This window comes from Penaeus japonicus, unplaced genomic scaffold (genome assembly GCF_977035675.1).
Source record: "Penaeus japonicus unplaced genomic scaffold, GWHDUDI00000001_assembly GWHDUDI00000026, whole genome shotgun sequence".
Classification (NCBI taxonomy): domain Eukaryota; kingdom Metazoa; phylum Arthropoda; class Malacostraca; order Decapoda; family Penaeidae; genus Penaeus; species Penaeus japonicus.
In genome coordinates, this window is record NW_028234428.1 from 26721425 (window position 1) to 26738127 (window position 16703).

Here is a 16703-nt window from a genome sequence, read left to right on the forward strand (position 1 = left end):
ACTCCAGCAAGACAAAAACAAGAAATGCCACCCCCTCGGCAGGTGTTCGCCACATCTGTCAGCCGCGGAGAACCACTTCTTCCTCCGCGTGGGTAATACACCGGTTCCTCTTCCTCTTCCTTTCCACTTTCTTGTGATATTACTCTTTCCTTTTAGAGAGAGATCATCAGAAAGCTATCATCACAGCATTACACACTTTATCCGAATCGTCACGTAACATGTAAACCACCCACCGTTCGTTCTCACATATAATTACACGTTGTAGTTTCGTCTGCCATGTGTTTACGTGTCCCGTGTAAACAAGGGCGCGAGGGAGGGACTGGCTGGAGATGCACACGACTTTCCTGTTTGGTGTCATTTTCAGCAGCTGATTTGGAGTGACACCTTGTTTGTGTCAATAGGATGTGTTCAGCGGTGGGTTGGATACACTTTTCTGAATTGTTGCTCGCTTTGATACCTCATTCTTTTTATTATTGTTATATTTTTTTTATTTTTTGAGTCGGGTGTAGTCTTGTGTAGTGTGGAATAGTTGTGAAGTTTGTCTGTTGGGTTGAGTTTGATGTGTATGTATATGTTTTTTTTTTATGTTTATGTATGGTGAGTTGTGTTTATATGTGTTCTCATGGTTGCTTTAGGTGTACTGAGTGTAGTGTTGAAAGTTATGTAGTTTTGCTTATGTGTTGTTTCAGGGTTTTTTGAAGTTCTGTTGTAGACTTTAATTGCTACCTGATTAGATAAAGTGTTTGAGCTTAATGGAGATTTCTGAGGTGGTTGACTTTAAGCTCTTTTAATTAGTTCTTATTGCTGTGTTGGCTTTTGGTGAAACGTGATAAAAGAAAAAAAAAGTGTAATTATCAAGAAAACTATAATGCAGAGATAGAGGGCAATGCAGTGACGATTATGTAGAATACGTCTTCCATGGGTTAAAAATTTGATTTTTCTTCTCTTAGTTATATTGGGTGTTCTATCCAAATCCAATTTCTAGCTTACTGATTTTTGTGATGGAAGGTTTGCAGTTAGAAGTGCAAATGACAGTATCGCTGTGCTGAGCTGTTTCTGTGCCTCTTTATTTCTTGCTCTGGCAAAGGCTAGCAAACCATTATATACATTTGACAAGATAGAGCATAGACTGGTTCCTATTTAAAGTCTAATCCCCAGGGATGTTTACGACCTCTACCTTACCATAATATGTGTCGTTGAGATTTGTTGGCCTTTGCCAAAGCAGCGGCAGTCCCACAGGCTGCACAGTTCGACGCAAGATGAAAGGCTGATGTGTGGGTGTCATTTATACATTTACATGAAAAATAATCTGTGCAAAATGTAAACACTGAATTAAAAACTGCATGGAGATCGAAAATAATAATAATATCAATCTTATTGTTAAGAACTGTTGACCAACAATAAAGGTAAACCTTCAATTGCTTATCAGAGATACACTGCAATGATTCAAGTGCTTGCTTTGGCTTCTGTGCCTTTAATACTCTGCTGAAAGGACAACAAACCTCTATCATGTATAATAGATAAAGTTTGTAGGGCATCCTGGTGATTTGCCGTGAAATAAGGAACCAGTCCTAACTCTATCTTATGTGCTGGAGGAACATCACCTGAGGCAGTACATTGTGCACACTCTTAAAATGTCTCGTTTTCATTCATATTAACTTAAAACTTATGGTTTGGGATTTAGTAGTCATGTACGTAATCAATTCAGCAAATGATAATTATTGTACATCATTAACCCGTCTAGAATGGGTAGTTTCACAAGATTGGATCACTTTTGTACTATATTTTTCCTTTTTGAAATTGCAGGCATATTGCTTCAGTTAGGATGACCTATTATACCAAAAACTAATTATCACTTTGCTAATATATCATATTTATATACATATTTCATGGAAAGGGTAGACCTGAATTCATATATAACACCTATGCATACCACGATAATGGAGGCTTCTCTCTGCATTATGACTAATGGCACTTGTATTCAAACCACAGCCTTCCAAAATCAGCCTAAACATTTTTTTTAAGCTTTTATTTTTCAATGAAACCATAATAAAACTTTCTTGTGCTTCTAATTCTTTTTAAACGGGCTACCTAGATATTTATCCGACTGCAGCAGCTAGTGCACTCCAATTATTTCCCAGAGCCTTTGGGTTAAAGGAGTAATGGTGCTGATTTTTGTATAGGATTACAGAGAGAGACAGACAGACAGACAGAGACAGACAGGCAGACAGACAGAAAGAATGGTGTTTTTGTTTTTACATTTGTTTCCATGTTTTACAACAATTTAACCAACATTTTCTCCTCCCTCAAAACCCTATATCTTCTCTCCCAACAGTACATCCAGCAGCTATGATAACGAGCCCTTCATGGTAACTGCGAACCACAGTCTCAAAAGCTGAAACATGCGTAGTCTCTGGAAATGGTGGCAGAGATGGGTGCTCGACGCAGTGCTAACCCATCCTCCACCGCTGGTTGCCGTCATTCTTTGTGTGTTCAGCTCCGTGTTTGCCATTGGCTTCTGGTGCGGGCATTGGCTGGTAAGTAAGGCATTGTACTGTGTCTTTAGAGAATTTCCTTGTATGATGAATTAAACTGGATGTGTAATTTGTTCCTTTTGGTGTTCTTTTCACTTATTTGCCTTATATAGCATGAATTACTAAATAGCCTTTGGTATGTCTTGTTTGCATTTCTGCGCACGTTCCCTTCATGTCTTTAAAAAGTGAGAAGGCGAAAATTTTCTGATGGTAGATAGGTAGTTAAAAGACACACTGTAAAGTCTATGCTTTACCTGCAATTATATTCTTTTTATATGTATAACTGAATTACATCAAGATGTTAATAGTTTGATTCAGTATATTCTGTGTATATGATTTCAACTCTTTTTGATTCCAATAGTATGATAACAGATAGTAGGTCATAAGGGGATAATGGACAAAAAGGCAAAAAGTAAAACATGTTCACAGTAATAAGAGAATGGTAGATTGTTATATTGTTTTGCAGATTTTAACGCTTCTTTAATTTTTAATAGGCATGATTGTTTCATTTGAAGAAATTGCATTCCATAAAATTATTCCATCATATTGGTTTCAAAATATTTATCTAGTATGTCCAGCATATTTTGATGTTTCTAATAAGTAATTGTATGCAAATAGAAGTCTATCTGCATGTGTATGATATGTTTATCAATCGCAAGTAATATAGATGTGAGAATGCCAGTAAAGTTGTGTGTCTATTTTTTATTTTTTTATTTTTTTGGTGTGTGTTATTTAACTTTTTAATTTGATTTTCCATAAAAAAAAAGTAGCTCATGAATTATCTCTTCTCTTTGCAGGATCAAGTAGATTTAGCTGCCTATAGATCCTTAAATGTTTTTACAGACAACATAAGAAGTGAAAATCTATTAGAACAGTAAGTTTTCATCTTTCCTATGTTTTGGTGTGGACGTAAAAGCTTTTCAGATATTTTTCTTTCTGCATTAGTATTAGAAAATATCTTAGAATTTGTATATATTTATGTATCTATATAGTTATATCTTGTGTATCTTTATACATAGCTATATCTTTGTGCATAGCTATATCTTTATCTGTATGTATCTTTCTTTGCATTGTATATGAATACAAGCACAAATAAAGTCTATATTTAGTTACTGACAGGCAAACCAAAATACAGACTGATATTAGAAACTAGCTTGGAAAATCATACTTTTTAAGTTTGAAAGTATAATAGAAGTAGTATTCACTAGCTTATGTGAACCCTGACTCCACCCCATAATACAAGACAAATCAAATAATTATATTACATACTTTTAAAAAATTCACCATAGAGTTTGGCAGACTGATAAATTAAGTTTTATGGAATTACTTTAAAATGACTAAGCTTGTAATTTCATCTAAATTGTTCAGACTTTATGTGATGCCCTTGGTTTTAGAGGCCTGTAGCATTTTGTCTAGTAATTAGTGTCATCCCTGGAAGTGCATATTGAGCCCCTCTGCAGCGGACATGTTTAACAGGATCGGATCACATTTGTACTGCATTTTTTTATGCCTTTAGTTAAGTTGCATTTTTCTTTTTATTTATTCCTTTAGCTAGGTTGCATTTTGCCTTTTGCTGAAATTACAAGTTCTTTATTCTTTTAATTAAGATGTGGCTCATCCCAGAATAGGGTAAAAGTAATTTCTCAAAGTGTGTATTAACCCATTGCGTACGGGTGTCATGACATACATGACGTAGGAGCTTTGGCCTGACGACGGGCGTCATGACGTACACGACGTTCGGGGATTTTGGATCACTGTGCTATTTTATTTTGCTATGAAAAAGGAATGAGTGATGATGGCTACTGCAGTCCTAATTACTATAATTACCGTAATACCGTGCAAGCTTAACGTCCAAAACCTAGATGGCACCACTTTTTTCTAGCACCAGCAGGTGAGAGAGCCTTGAATGGCACCCATCCACGGTCTCTAGCATGCACTGTCTCTATAGAGCGATGGCACACACTAAGTTGATGAACCCTTGCTCTAAAGTACCGCCGATGAAGGATGTGCAGACAGAACGAGAAGAGGAAGGTGACTCAATCCATACCCAGTGTCTAAAATGTGCTCCTGTGCCAATATGGATGTCTTTCACTGTGGCACTCACAGTCACAAGCACAGGTTTCATTCCTCTTCCCTACCTCTTCTTGTTATCTTTATTGTAGGTGGTTATATGTTTCGTATTCGTTCATGACAGCACAAAAATACGAAAAAATAAAGTTGCATTTTGTCCTCCCATAAAACAGCAATACTTCTATCACATTGAGTATAAAGAAAATAATGAGCTAATATGAATAACATACTACAATTTTAGTCAACTGCAGCACTGATAGAGCCTGTCATACGGCACATATAAGTCTCTAAACTCAGTAAAACACGCAAAAAAATAAAACACAAAAACCGCTCTAGTTTTACAATGAATGACTGAAAGAGACTGGGATGCTTCAAATTATATTGCTTTAAGCGGTCTCTCTCTGAAATAAAACCTATCCTGGAGGCTGGGCAAGCAAATTTATCTCCGTCTGCAATGGGTTAACAAATTTTTTTTTTTTTTTCTTTATTTCTATTATTAGTATTTTTTGAAATTATTTATTTATCTATATATTTGCTTTATCTTATTATTTTTAAAAGAAATCTTAAGAAAATAATAATTTAAAATCTCAATACTTTTTTTAAAGTATTTTTGATATCTTTTCATTATTGTATCCTCTAGAATTTTTCCTTGTTATTTTCATATTTAATCAGAAGACATTCAGGAAGGAAACCTTTACTAATATACAGTTACACTGCACCTAGTGTATGATATGTAGACACTGAGAACAACATATTATAAAAAAAATTGTGTATTCAACTTTTATTCACTTTTTTACTGATATTAGTTTGAGCCTGAAGTCTGTTTCATGGCTTGCTATATATATATCTGTCTACCTGATTATCTATCTATATGTGTACATAAATATATATATATATATATATATATATATATATATATATATATATATATATATGTACATATGTATATATATGAATGTATTAGTTCTTCAGACTCACCAATAAACCTCCAGATTTCTCAGAGAAAAAAAACTAGGAGTCTTCAGCCAATTTGGTCCAAGGGCCAAATTACAATAGTTGAGAGGCTTGAGAGTGGCAGACACATTTTATTAGTATCCATACCTGCTTATGTGATATACAGTTTTTTGATTTCTTTATATATTTATTTTTTAGGGAAACTTTTTTTTTTCTGATAACAGATATTGACAAATCTTCTATCATAATTTTATTGCAAAATGTTATGATTGGGTGGAAAGAAAAGGAAAAATAAACCTTGTCTCTTTGTTATGGGATTGGATGGCTTAAAGAGTATTCTTGGAAGGATGTTGGGAGTAAAATCGGTGTCAAACACTGTTATATTTTTCTTTTTTGAGAAACTATTGCCCTGCATGTCGATCACTCCATCTCCATATTTTCAGTAATTTGATCAATTCTTGTTTCAGAATTAGTAAGTAAAAGATAACAGTAACCTCTAATTTCAAGTCTCAAGTTTCAAACTAATACAACCTCTTTTTCAGAATGTCAAATGGGTTACCAATTGATGTGGTGTACACCTGGGTGAATGGAAGTGACCCAGACTTGATACAGGGACTTCAAGCACTGGCAAGTGGCTTTCAGGACTCATGCCCCCTGTCCCATTGTGTCAGTGCTCCTTATATTAGTCTGTTGTAAGTAATTCATGGTATCTATGCTTCTAAAAGCAATGGATGTGTTGTGGAGGTTTAGATGAGTGAGTACGGTGGACTTGTACGTCATTGGTAGTGATTGCTTCAGAATTGTATTATCTTGGAAGGACTTATTACTAGGGAACAAGGTGATGTGTGTTGCATGTCTTTAGAAATTGTCTTGAAATGCTGGGGATGAATAAATGTATGTTTTATTTGTAATAGGAAAGAGAAAGTAAAGTATTTTTCTTATGCAGTAGTGAAGAAACGCAAGAGGTAAATTAAGTAGATATTGAAAAGAATTGGATCAAAATTTAATCAGGAGTAACCTTTTAGGAAATATAGATACTGGTTCCTATAAATCCTGCTGGATTTGAGAAGTAATTTACCAGTAACGGATTTTTTAAAAATATCAGTACAATATTGACCTACAGTCACCGTGCATAGCACTTGTAGTGATTTGTCTCTTAAATATTTTATCAAACATGTATTCTATTTAGAATCTTTGCATTTATTCTAGGGATTTCTAAGTCATGTATCAAAGTGCCGATGTATGTCTGTCTTGGCTTGAATAATTCAGAAGACATTTTCAGAAACTTTTGATTATTGTCATTTAAGACATACCACAATGGCCAAATTTCATGATTGCACATTTCTCAAGTTAAATGTGGTATCCAAAGAAATGTTGATTGAAACTTTAAGAGCTTGTTTTATGATTGAATATTCTTAAGAACTATATTTTGTATTTTTGATTCTTTCCTAATGGTTGATGTTGCTAAGTATAGTGTGTTGAAGTATGAGCCTGAGATATAACTTGCTGATTTTTTTTTTACATTGGTTGTGAGGCAAATAAGCCCAAGTTCTTTATATTCTTGTATTTCTATTTTTGGGGTATTTTTTCCAGAGAACCAACGTTATCTAAGTCATTTCTTCTATCAATACCTTCCGTTATAGAAGTTGGCCACTATAGTATCGCTCACAATAGTTATACACGGAACTTCACCGTAGTCCGCGTCTCAAATGAAAACTCGGTTGACACAGTGATGTCAACATTGTCCGAGGCTGTTGGGAATCACTCTCAGCCAAGGCAAGCTTATTGGACCTCAGGTAAGCTGATGAACGAATGTCTTTACTGAGGTATATGTTTTATTTTGATGAAGGAAACAGCATGAACGTGTTTAGACACAATAACGGTTTTGAAATTGTTAGGTGATATAAATATTTAAAAGAATCTTATTATTAGGAAATTATATAAAATATTTTTAAAACAGATGTGGCTGTATTCCCCATTCTTTTATAATGAAATGTATATTATGTATGCTTTATAGATGTTGGTGGTGGCTGGGGTGTGAAGCAGAGACATGCAGCAATAGTATCAGGAGGCACAACAATTCCTCATGCTTCTCTTCTCCAGATTTTGTTTCCTCAGCATTCTGATATCACTTCTTTGGTGAGTTGAAGTAAATTCTTCTTTTTGTATCACAGTGGTGTATTGAAGTTTTTTTCTTCTCTTTTTTTTGATGGTGTCCTTGTGCTGTTAAGATTTTCTACTTCTTTTCTTTCTTCTTGTTTTTCTTTGTCTTCTTCTTCTTCTTCTTCATCGTATTTGTTTTCTCACCTGCCCCCTCCTCCCAGGATAGTTTCCACTCTTTAAATTGTCTTTGACACTTCAGATTGCCCAGTCTGTTACTATATATTTTTTCATTAAGGAAGAATGAAATGTAGACATTATTTTCCAATTATAGTATCTAATATCACCTCTCCATGCAGTGTACTGTGTCAGAGGCCAATGCTGTGCAGCTGGTGGAATGCAGAGATGAAGAACTTATTTCTCACCTTCTTCAGACAACTGTAAACAGTGAAGGCTTACCAGAAACACTCAAAGTTAGACAGGCTATGTTAATGTTACAGCCTGATAAAGAAGACCACTTAAAAGAAGTGGATGTTAATAGATTTATAGATAATGAAGTAAGTGATATTTGTTGACACAGCAAAAGGGGATACCATATATGCAAGCATATAAGACGGAATTGGTGTTAGGAAAAATGTAAATGAGAAGTTACTCCTCTGAGATGGGTGGAAAGACATTTCTTATTTTCCTTTCATAACTGTGACCATCAGGCTACTTAGATTGCTACTAACATTCCAAATGGGATAAACAGTATAGTCATGTTTCTGCACTAAATCTGAATCATTCAAGGTAATGGCATAAGCATGCGGCAAATTTTCATTAATCTGGGGGTGAGTGTTGCCGCACCCTCTCTCAAGATTGCCTTATGTAGTACTAACTGCCTGGAGACTAGCTCACTAAGTGTAAGTGTAAAATGATGCCACCAAAAGCAACATATGGCATATAGAGTTAATTATGACAGATGTAGATAAAGGTATAAATGAGACCGTAATTAACCCATTGTGTATGAGTGTCATGACATACATGATGCTGGAGCTCTGGCCTGAAAACAGGTGTCCTGACGTACATGACCTTCAAGGATTTTGGATCACTGCGTTATTTTATTGTTCTGTGAGTAATGAATGTTTGATGATGGCAATTGCAATCATAATTACTATAATATTAAGTAAAATGGGTTTCACCTAAAATCCAAAACCTAGCACCAGCAGGAGAGAGAGCCTTGAATGGTACCCATTCACTGTCTCTACCAAACACTACCTTTATAGAGCAATGGCACATGGTCAGTTGCTGACCTCTTCCTCTAAAGTACTGCAGATGTAGGAAATGCAGGCAGAATGAGAAGAGGAAGGTGACTCAAACCATGCCCATTGTCTACAATGTGCTCCTGTGCCAGTAGGAATGCCTTTTACTGTGGCACTCACTCATAAATACAGGTTTCCTTCCTCCCCCCTTCCTCATGTTTTCTTCACTGTGGATGGTTATATTTTTCGTATTCTTTCATGGCAATACGTAGATATGAAAAAAGAAAGTTGCTTTTCGTCCTCCCATAGAACAGCAATACATCTATCACACTAAGTATAAAGGAAATAATTAGCTGATATGGGCCCTAAACTACAGTTTTAACCCACACAGGACGGGTGGTACAGCATGTGTACCGCGCATTCAAAAGCCCAGTTGCCGGGCAGCACAGTATTGTGCCAGCCATTCAATTGATTTAGGCCTAATAATTCGAACGCCCCGGCATTTGGACATTCAAGGCTAGAATTCCCCCATCGGGGATGGGTTAATTCACTACAGCATTTATAATAAGTGACTGAAAGAGAGTGGGAAAAGTCAAAGTATGTTGCGTGAAGCTGCCTCGCTCTGAAATGAAACTCATCCTGGAGACTGGGCAAGCAAATCTATTTGCCGTCCACAAGGGATGATACACTTGGATTATCTCATATAACTGTGATGAAAATAATTGAAAAGCATTAAACACATCTCTTATGTTGTGAAGTTATTGTCTCATTTACACCTTTATAAAATCACAATTTTCTTTAGTAAAACTTCATGCAGTATTATGAGAGATAAGCTTCCTGATCAAATGAAGATGTGTGAGAGTGTCAACTTACCCAGATTCATCTCGGAGAGGAATTTGTTGATTTCTGTAATTTTGCAATATTTAGCAAAAAATTCTACTTCACGGCAATACTCCATAAGTCAGTGAGATGCTTCGGAACTGACTAGTAGGATAATAAAATCTCTTTCCATTAGGTATCAGACATGGGGTAGTCTTATGCACAGATTAATTGCTTAAAACTCATTTTAATTGGAAATTTTATTTGATGTCTGTCAAAGTTGTGGAAAAGAATTCATGCTTCCCCTTTAGTAAGCTTAAACAAAGGTGTTTGTCATGTGGGATTAGTGGAGAGGTTTGGCATATTTCAGATTCATTTTTTATTTCTGTATTTATTTCATATTCAATCACCCGATTATAACAAATGCCAACTTCGGAATAGAAATCAAGGAACCAAGAGGGTACAGGAACTTGTTTCTTCAACAGCACACACAATACTCTTATATGCAGATGCATATGGTATTCAGCTAAAGATTTATAATATGTTTAATTATATATACTCTCTAATTTATGGAAACATAATGGAACCTTTTAAATTGATATCTTAAACAGTTCTTCTCATTGACCCATAGGAACTGCGTTATTCACTTCGATCTTTAGAGAAGTTTGCCCCATGGGTGAGACGAATATTTCTCGTGACGAATGGGCAGATTCCTTACTGGCTAAATCTCGATCATTCGCGCCTCACCATCATTACTCATGATCAGATCTTTGTCAATGACAGTCATCTTCCTACATACTCATCTCCAGCTATTGAAAGTCACATCCACAGGTATGGAATTATTGTACTGTACTGTAATAAGGAATTATTTTGCAATATTTTCTTTGATTACAGTAATAGTTTATTGGGAGTATCAGTGTTTAGCAATTGGGAAATTAATAATATGTAGTCAAAAAAAATATGTAGTCATACAAAACCTAAAATGCTTGATGTATTGTTTTGTGATCTCTTGAGTTTGCTAGTTCCTATTTCACATAAATTTATATGAGCAGTTTTGACTTATATGGTATGTTGCTAATTTTGTGGTCTCTTCAATTTGCTAGTTGGTATTTCACATAAATGTTACTCATTTTGCGGTCTTTTGAATTTGCTAGTCAGTATTCCACATAAATGTATATATGTAAGTTTATCCTTTTGGTACGTTTGTTTATTTGAATTATTCATTGCAGAATTCCAGGACTATCTGAGCATTTTCTTTACCTGAATGACGATGTAATGCTGGGATCGGAAGTTTGGCCAGATGATTTCCACTCTCCAGCTACTGGGTTCAAGGTAGTTACTTATCCCTATTGTACTCAGGGCGTTAGGTTTTCTTCATTATGAAGAGCAATGAGTGATGGTAGCTGATTGGGAATTTTGAGTTGCTCTTTTTTTACTTCGGTTTTCTTCCAATTTTTTGAAAGAGCAGTGTTGCATCGTAGGTTAAATGTCACTGCTGTTAATTTCTTTGAAAATGGTACTTATGACATAGTTCAGCAAAGAACTACAATTCAAATGAAGTCTACACTAAATTTTTTCACACATTCAAGCTGTTTGTGGATTTACATCATTCAGACATTGTTAGACAGGAAAATTAATACTGAAACTGGATGTGCCGTTATCCAAAATCCAGTTAGTTGGGCACTCTGACCTATTTCGTGGTGCAAAGATCACATTTAGTCTCTCCACAGGTCTATTTATCGTGGTCTCTCCCGGAATGCTCCTCCGGCTGTCCCGGGTCCTGGCTAGGGGACGGATATTGCGACAGCTCATGCAATACGAGTGCTTGCGAGTGGGACGGAGGAGACTGCACGGGAGGCAAGAGTGACGGAGGGGGTCTCGACATGGATTATGATTTTGGAGTTGACGATACGCCAGAATTCTGTGCTTCTTCGTGCTCTGATCTCTGGTTGGCTGACAAGTACTGTGATCATGTGAGTTGATTTCTGGTTCATACTATACTGGAGCTTTGATAGTGCTGAAGTGTTTATTTACAGTATTTGAGTTCTAGGTTATGATTGATATTTATATATGTATATATAAAATCACCATATTTTTCATTACTATTATTAATATTATTGTTGTTATTATTATTATCATTATTTTTATTATTGATATTGATGTTGTTGTTGTTAATGTTTTTATTAGTTATTATTGTTTTATTATTGGTATTATTATCATTATTATTATTATTTTATTATTATATATTATTATTAATTATGATTGCATGTTTGTTGTTATTATTATCATTTTTATTGTTATTTTTATTATTAATCATTATTACTTTTTTTTTTTTTTTTTTTTTTTTTTTTTTTTTTTTTAAGTCACTAATGATGATGAGTAATATCTTTATTAGTAGTATCATTAGATTTTTTCCTGCATGACATGTTTTATTTTATTTTCAGGCATGCAATGTCCCAGCTTGTGGATATGACGGTGGAGATTGTGGAGTCGAAACTATGAGAAAGCTTTATGAATTATCTGTTCCAACCACGTCAAATGTCACATACATTTTGCCAAAAGGTAAGCATATGCAATTCTTGGCATTCAAGTTTTTAGGAATATTAGTTCAGGGAAAAGGGTATATTCAGTTTGCAGTTAGAAGGTGAATGATGTTATCTGTGTTGTTTAGTTCAAGCATTTTAAGAGCATGATATGATAACAATGAATGTAATTTGGATGAAATGGTTTGTTACTAGCAGAGTCTCGGAAATTCCTTTATATTTCTTTGTATAGCATGTCTGTCTTGCACTTTTTTGTTGTTGGGTATATGTGAGGATGCGAACTGTGCAATGTGATACTTTCAATTTGTAATTTGGAATCTCTTCTGCATTTTCCACTAATGCAAAGCTTATCATGGGCATCGGCAGGTATATCTATAGCATGGATGAATATCTCGACTCTTCTGATGCCCAACAAGAGCATTGACGGGCGGTATACGGAGCATGCTGGGGTTCGCAGCCTGGCAGTGAATACAGCGCAGAAAGTACTCTTCGTTTTCCTGAAGAACAATTTAACCATGACACTGCACCTTGAGTTTAATATTACTAGCAAAGAACACTCGGAAATGGTTTGTAATGCTCTTACAGTTTTTAGTGTGTTTATGATTGGTAAATTTTTTTGTGTGAAATATTACACAGAACTTTTACATTTGGATGTTAAATTACTTCACTTAAAATGAAGCATTTTATATATAGGGTACTAAATTTGAATTTCTCTTTCAGTATTTTCTGACAATGAAATGGAATACTGCAGTAAATAAGACCGAAGTGACTAAAGTTACAAAGAACATCACCGAAAAATCGAAGATAGTATACAGAAATTATACTTTTGAAGAGGTCTCTCCCAAGGTGCTGGCCAAGAAGCTAGAGACAGCAGACACCAAGGAATTAAAGTACGGTCTTGTGAATGTCAATGCTTCAGACCTCCCCCAGTCTCTGATTCAGAATGTCTTACATTTAGAAACACAGCTCAGAGAGGGAGAACTGACACAAAATGGCTTCAAAAGGAAGAAATCTGGTCTCATATCAAAATTTATGGAGGAAAATGCAGGGCATAAGCTCGTGTTTGATCAGAAATATGAATTTGCCAACGAAAAAGAGACAACAAAAAATATCCTTGAAAGGAGAGGTAATGAGGTGAATAACTCAAAAGTCCAGAAAGATCATTTTGATCAAGAGAACAGAACAAACGTCAACATGATTCTTTCCAAAGCACATGAGAGCAGAGAGCTGAACCAGGATAATAATCCTAGGAGTATAAGGCATCTTCTTTGGTCACCTCATGATAAGGATTTGGATTACGTGGACTTGGAGGACAGAAGCGGTGAAGAATGGGAACTGTACCCAAACATGGGACACATGATCAAAAAGGCTGACGACGGTACCATAGATTCCTACAATGGGAAATTTCCATGGGAAAAGGAGGGGCTTTTCCATCAGGATTTATTGGAGGTCAGAAATTCCCCAGAAGACTTCCCAAGACTGCAACCTGGGAAAAGACACCTGATGGACATGTTTGCTGAGTCATTGCTGCACGTGAACCGTCTCTATAATTCTGAATTTGGCTATCAGGCAAGAAGAGTCCCAGCTCATATGCCCCACTTTATCAGCAAAAGCATCATGGAAGATTTACAGTCCAGGTATTTATAGTTGCCGGCTTTCTGTGTTTCTTTATGGCTTTAATTATTGTCATTGTTATTGTTAATATTTCTATTGTTATTATTATTACTATTATTATTTTTTATATTGATTTTGTTTTATCCATCAGAATTTTTTTTACTTTATTTTTCTTTCCTATGTCTTTCTTTCCTTACTCTTTCTCACTTCCTTTCTGCATTTAGAATAGTCCATCTAGATTAAGAGGAGAATGACCACACTTTCATTCTGTTGCCTTGCTTACTCATTCATTAATGAATATGTTATTGAATGAAGATCCTAGTGCGTTAGACTTGATTGATTGATTTTAACTTCTTATTTGTGGTTTCAGATTTTCAGAGGAGTTCCGCTTGACATCTTCACACAAGATCCGTCAGGCTAACGACATGCAGTATGCCTTTTCTTATTTTTATTTCCTCATGAGCAGAAAAAAAACAAGAAATGTGGAGCAGGTTTTCCGAAGCTTTGATACAGACGGTTCTGGGTATGTTCACAATAGCTTTTTTTTTTTTTTTCATGATGACTTTCTATCTTGTCAGTCTGTTTTTTAAAAATTTAGTGGTATTTTTTTTTAAGGATTTTGTGTTTGATGAAATTCCATTTTTTAAGAATTGATATATTGATCATGCTTGTCTTTATAACAGGACTTTGTCAGATCGAGAAATACGAACATACTTGACTCGTTCGAATGACCTGCCGCTGTACTACAGTACAGTTCAAGCATTCCATAGAATTGTGAATAATTGCTCTAGCAATATTGAGACACAACCTGTACCCACTCCTGTATACGAGCGATACACTGACTCAGACTTGGTTAGTTCTCGCTGCTCTTTTATGAAAAGTTATATGACTTATATGTAATTTTTTCCTTTATTATTTGATAATTCCATATTCATAATGTTGTTCGGTGATTATTATTGACAATGTGATTACAGAATGAGGTGTGACTAATAGTGTTTTCCTCTTCTATTCTTTTCTACTAGCCAACTGTGAGTCTGGAGTTGGTTTTGAAATGTGAAGAACTTTCAGCACTTATGAAGAAAATGGAGAAAGTGAATTATTATAAATACACCCAGCAGTCAGAAGATGTAATACACTTCAAGATGGTTACATCAAATGTCAGTGTTGTAGTACACATGCTAGATGAAGTTCGTAAGAATCCAAGGTTAGTTTGTTATTACTAAAGGTAATGGTGATTTCCATCAATATATGTTATCAAAAGATGAACAGTTGTCTTTTAAGTTTACTTTCTTAAGCTGGGAAATTTTACATTCTTATCATGCTTGATTCTTTTTCTTCTGTCCCAATATGATTAGAAAGATAATCCTTTCCCCGATTCCATTGCAGGAAGTTCATTTGTCTTAATAGCAATCTAGACCCACGAAGCAAAGACAACGACCTGATCCACGCTCTGGTTCAGGATACGTACGAGTCGCTCTTCCCCGTGCCTTCTTCATTTGAATTGCCGTTGAATTACCGCAATCGTTTCCTGTACGTGAGAGAATTGCAAGCTTGGAGGAAATGGAGAGACTTCATCCGGGCTTTAATTTATGCCTGTCTGACGTCTTTAATTGTGCTCACCTTAATTAACTTCTTTAGCACAGAGGTAAGAGGCTTGGAAGCTTTATGATAACAATATCTAAAGAGGAAATGTGTGAAAACTGATACTATATTGAATTGATAAATCAAACATGAATGCAGCATTTCTTGCAGAGATTTCTGAGTCATATAACAGTATTCCCATACATTGACATCTTGCCCAGAATAGCTCAAAGTATCTTCTGCACTACCAGGATAGCTAGATTTCTTAATTGTGTAGTTTTGTAGTGACAAATAAAAAGGGAAAAAAGATGGTTGAGGAAGCAAGACATCGAGACTTATCCATATATTTATTTCCTTCCAGCTTGAGAGTCTTCGTAGAAAGTGGTGCAGGAGACGGAGACGGAGAGATGGCCTAGGAGGCATCAGAGTCTAAGAATAAATGGAAATTGGTTTATTTTTTTTTTCTTTTCTTTTGAGTTTTGTTATGCAAGTGTGATTAGTTTTATGTTTATTTGTGCATATGTTTTTGTTTTGGTACTATAAAGGATGATTTTATAACAATCTGTAGCAGTTTTATGTATTTTGTTTTGGTTCTAAAAAGGATGATTTTATTTAAAAAAAATAATTAGTTTGTTTGTATTTTGTGTTGGTACTATAAAAAGAATTTTGCAACGTTATGAAGCAATTGAATGTGTTTTGTTTCGGTACTATAAAGGATGATTTTATAGCATTCTGCAGTAGTTGTATTTTATTTAGTCACGTTTCTTAGCAATTGGCACCGTTTTTCAGGAACGTGTCGCGAATGGGTCTCTTGTGATTTTTCCAGTGTGATACAGGGGGGCATACCATGTAGTTAGCATTTTCACTCGTCATCTATGCACTCATCAGTCATGTCTCGTATCATAATTTGTTCATACATTTTGTCATCATGCCATTTTCCTACGGTTTAGATATGTCTTTTTTTCTGTTGTTGAAGAGAAGAAGAGAGTTTATACAGTTGTTAAGGAAAGTATCTTTTCAGATATCACTCTAGTCATGAGCTTTGTGGTTGCACTTGTCTTGGAAAATGTCTCTGCTGTGATTTATCATGTACCACATGCAAAGAAGTGAACAATATATGTTTTACATATCCTGTACAGATGGGCAATATGTATGTAATAAAGGGAAGAAATATACATTGTTTATTTTATGTATTTTATTATGCATATTTGCTTTGTGTGTCCATGAATAGAGAAAGAAAAACAAAA

At 35.2% G+C, this 16703-nt stretch overlaps 1 protein-coding gene across 5 annotated transcripts in view; it reads left to right on the forward strand.

Moving 5' to 3' along the window:
* The window catches only part of Gnptab (N-acetylglucosamine-1-phosphate transferase subunits alpha and beta), a 16756-nt gene extending 53 nt beyond the window's left edge, over positions 1–16703 (forward strand). Inside the window, exons 1-18 of one of the 5 annotated variants that reach the window (XM_043021654.2) lie at positions 1–88; positions 2336–2537; positions 3332–3408; positions 6101–6250; positions 7152–7354; positions 7576–7697; positions 8018–8215; positions 10350–10549; positions 10948–11050; positions 11449–11691; positions 12163–12280; positions 12628–12827; positions 12982–13898; positions 14246–14398; positions 14559–14727; positions 14898–15079; positions 15262–15520; positions 15818–16703. The exon at positions 1–88 is cut by the window's left edge and continues 53 nt beyond it. In XM_043021654.2, the coding sequence (XP_042877588.2) occupies positions 2403–2537; positions 3332–3408; positions 6101–6250; positions 7152–7354; positions 7576–7697; positions 8018–8215; positions 10350–10549; positions 10948–11050; positions 11449–11691; positions 12163–12280; positions 12628–12827; positions 12982–13898; positions 14246–14398; positions 14559–14727; positions 14898–15079; positions 15262–15520; positions 15818–15889 (3501 nt within the window). In that variant the 5' untranslated portion in view covers positions 1–88; positions 2336–2402 and the 3' untranslated portion in view covers positions 15890–16703. Of the gene's footprint in view, positions 93–196; positions 221–280; positions 415–481; positions 564–2335; positions 2538–3331; positions 3409–6100; positions 6251–7151; positions 7355–7575; positions 7698–8017; positions 8216–10349; positions 10550–10947; positions 11051–11448; positions 11692–12162; positions 12281–12627; positions 12828–12981; positions 13899–14245; positions 14399–14558; positions 14728–14897; positions 15080–15261; positions 15521–15817 lie in introns of those variants that run through there. The other 4 variants (XM_043021653.2, XM_043021657.2, XM_043021652.2 and 1 more) reach the window with 4 other exon arrangements.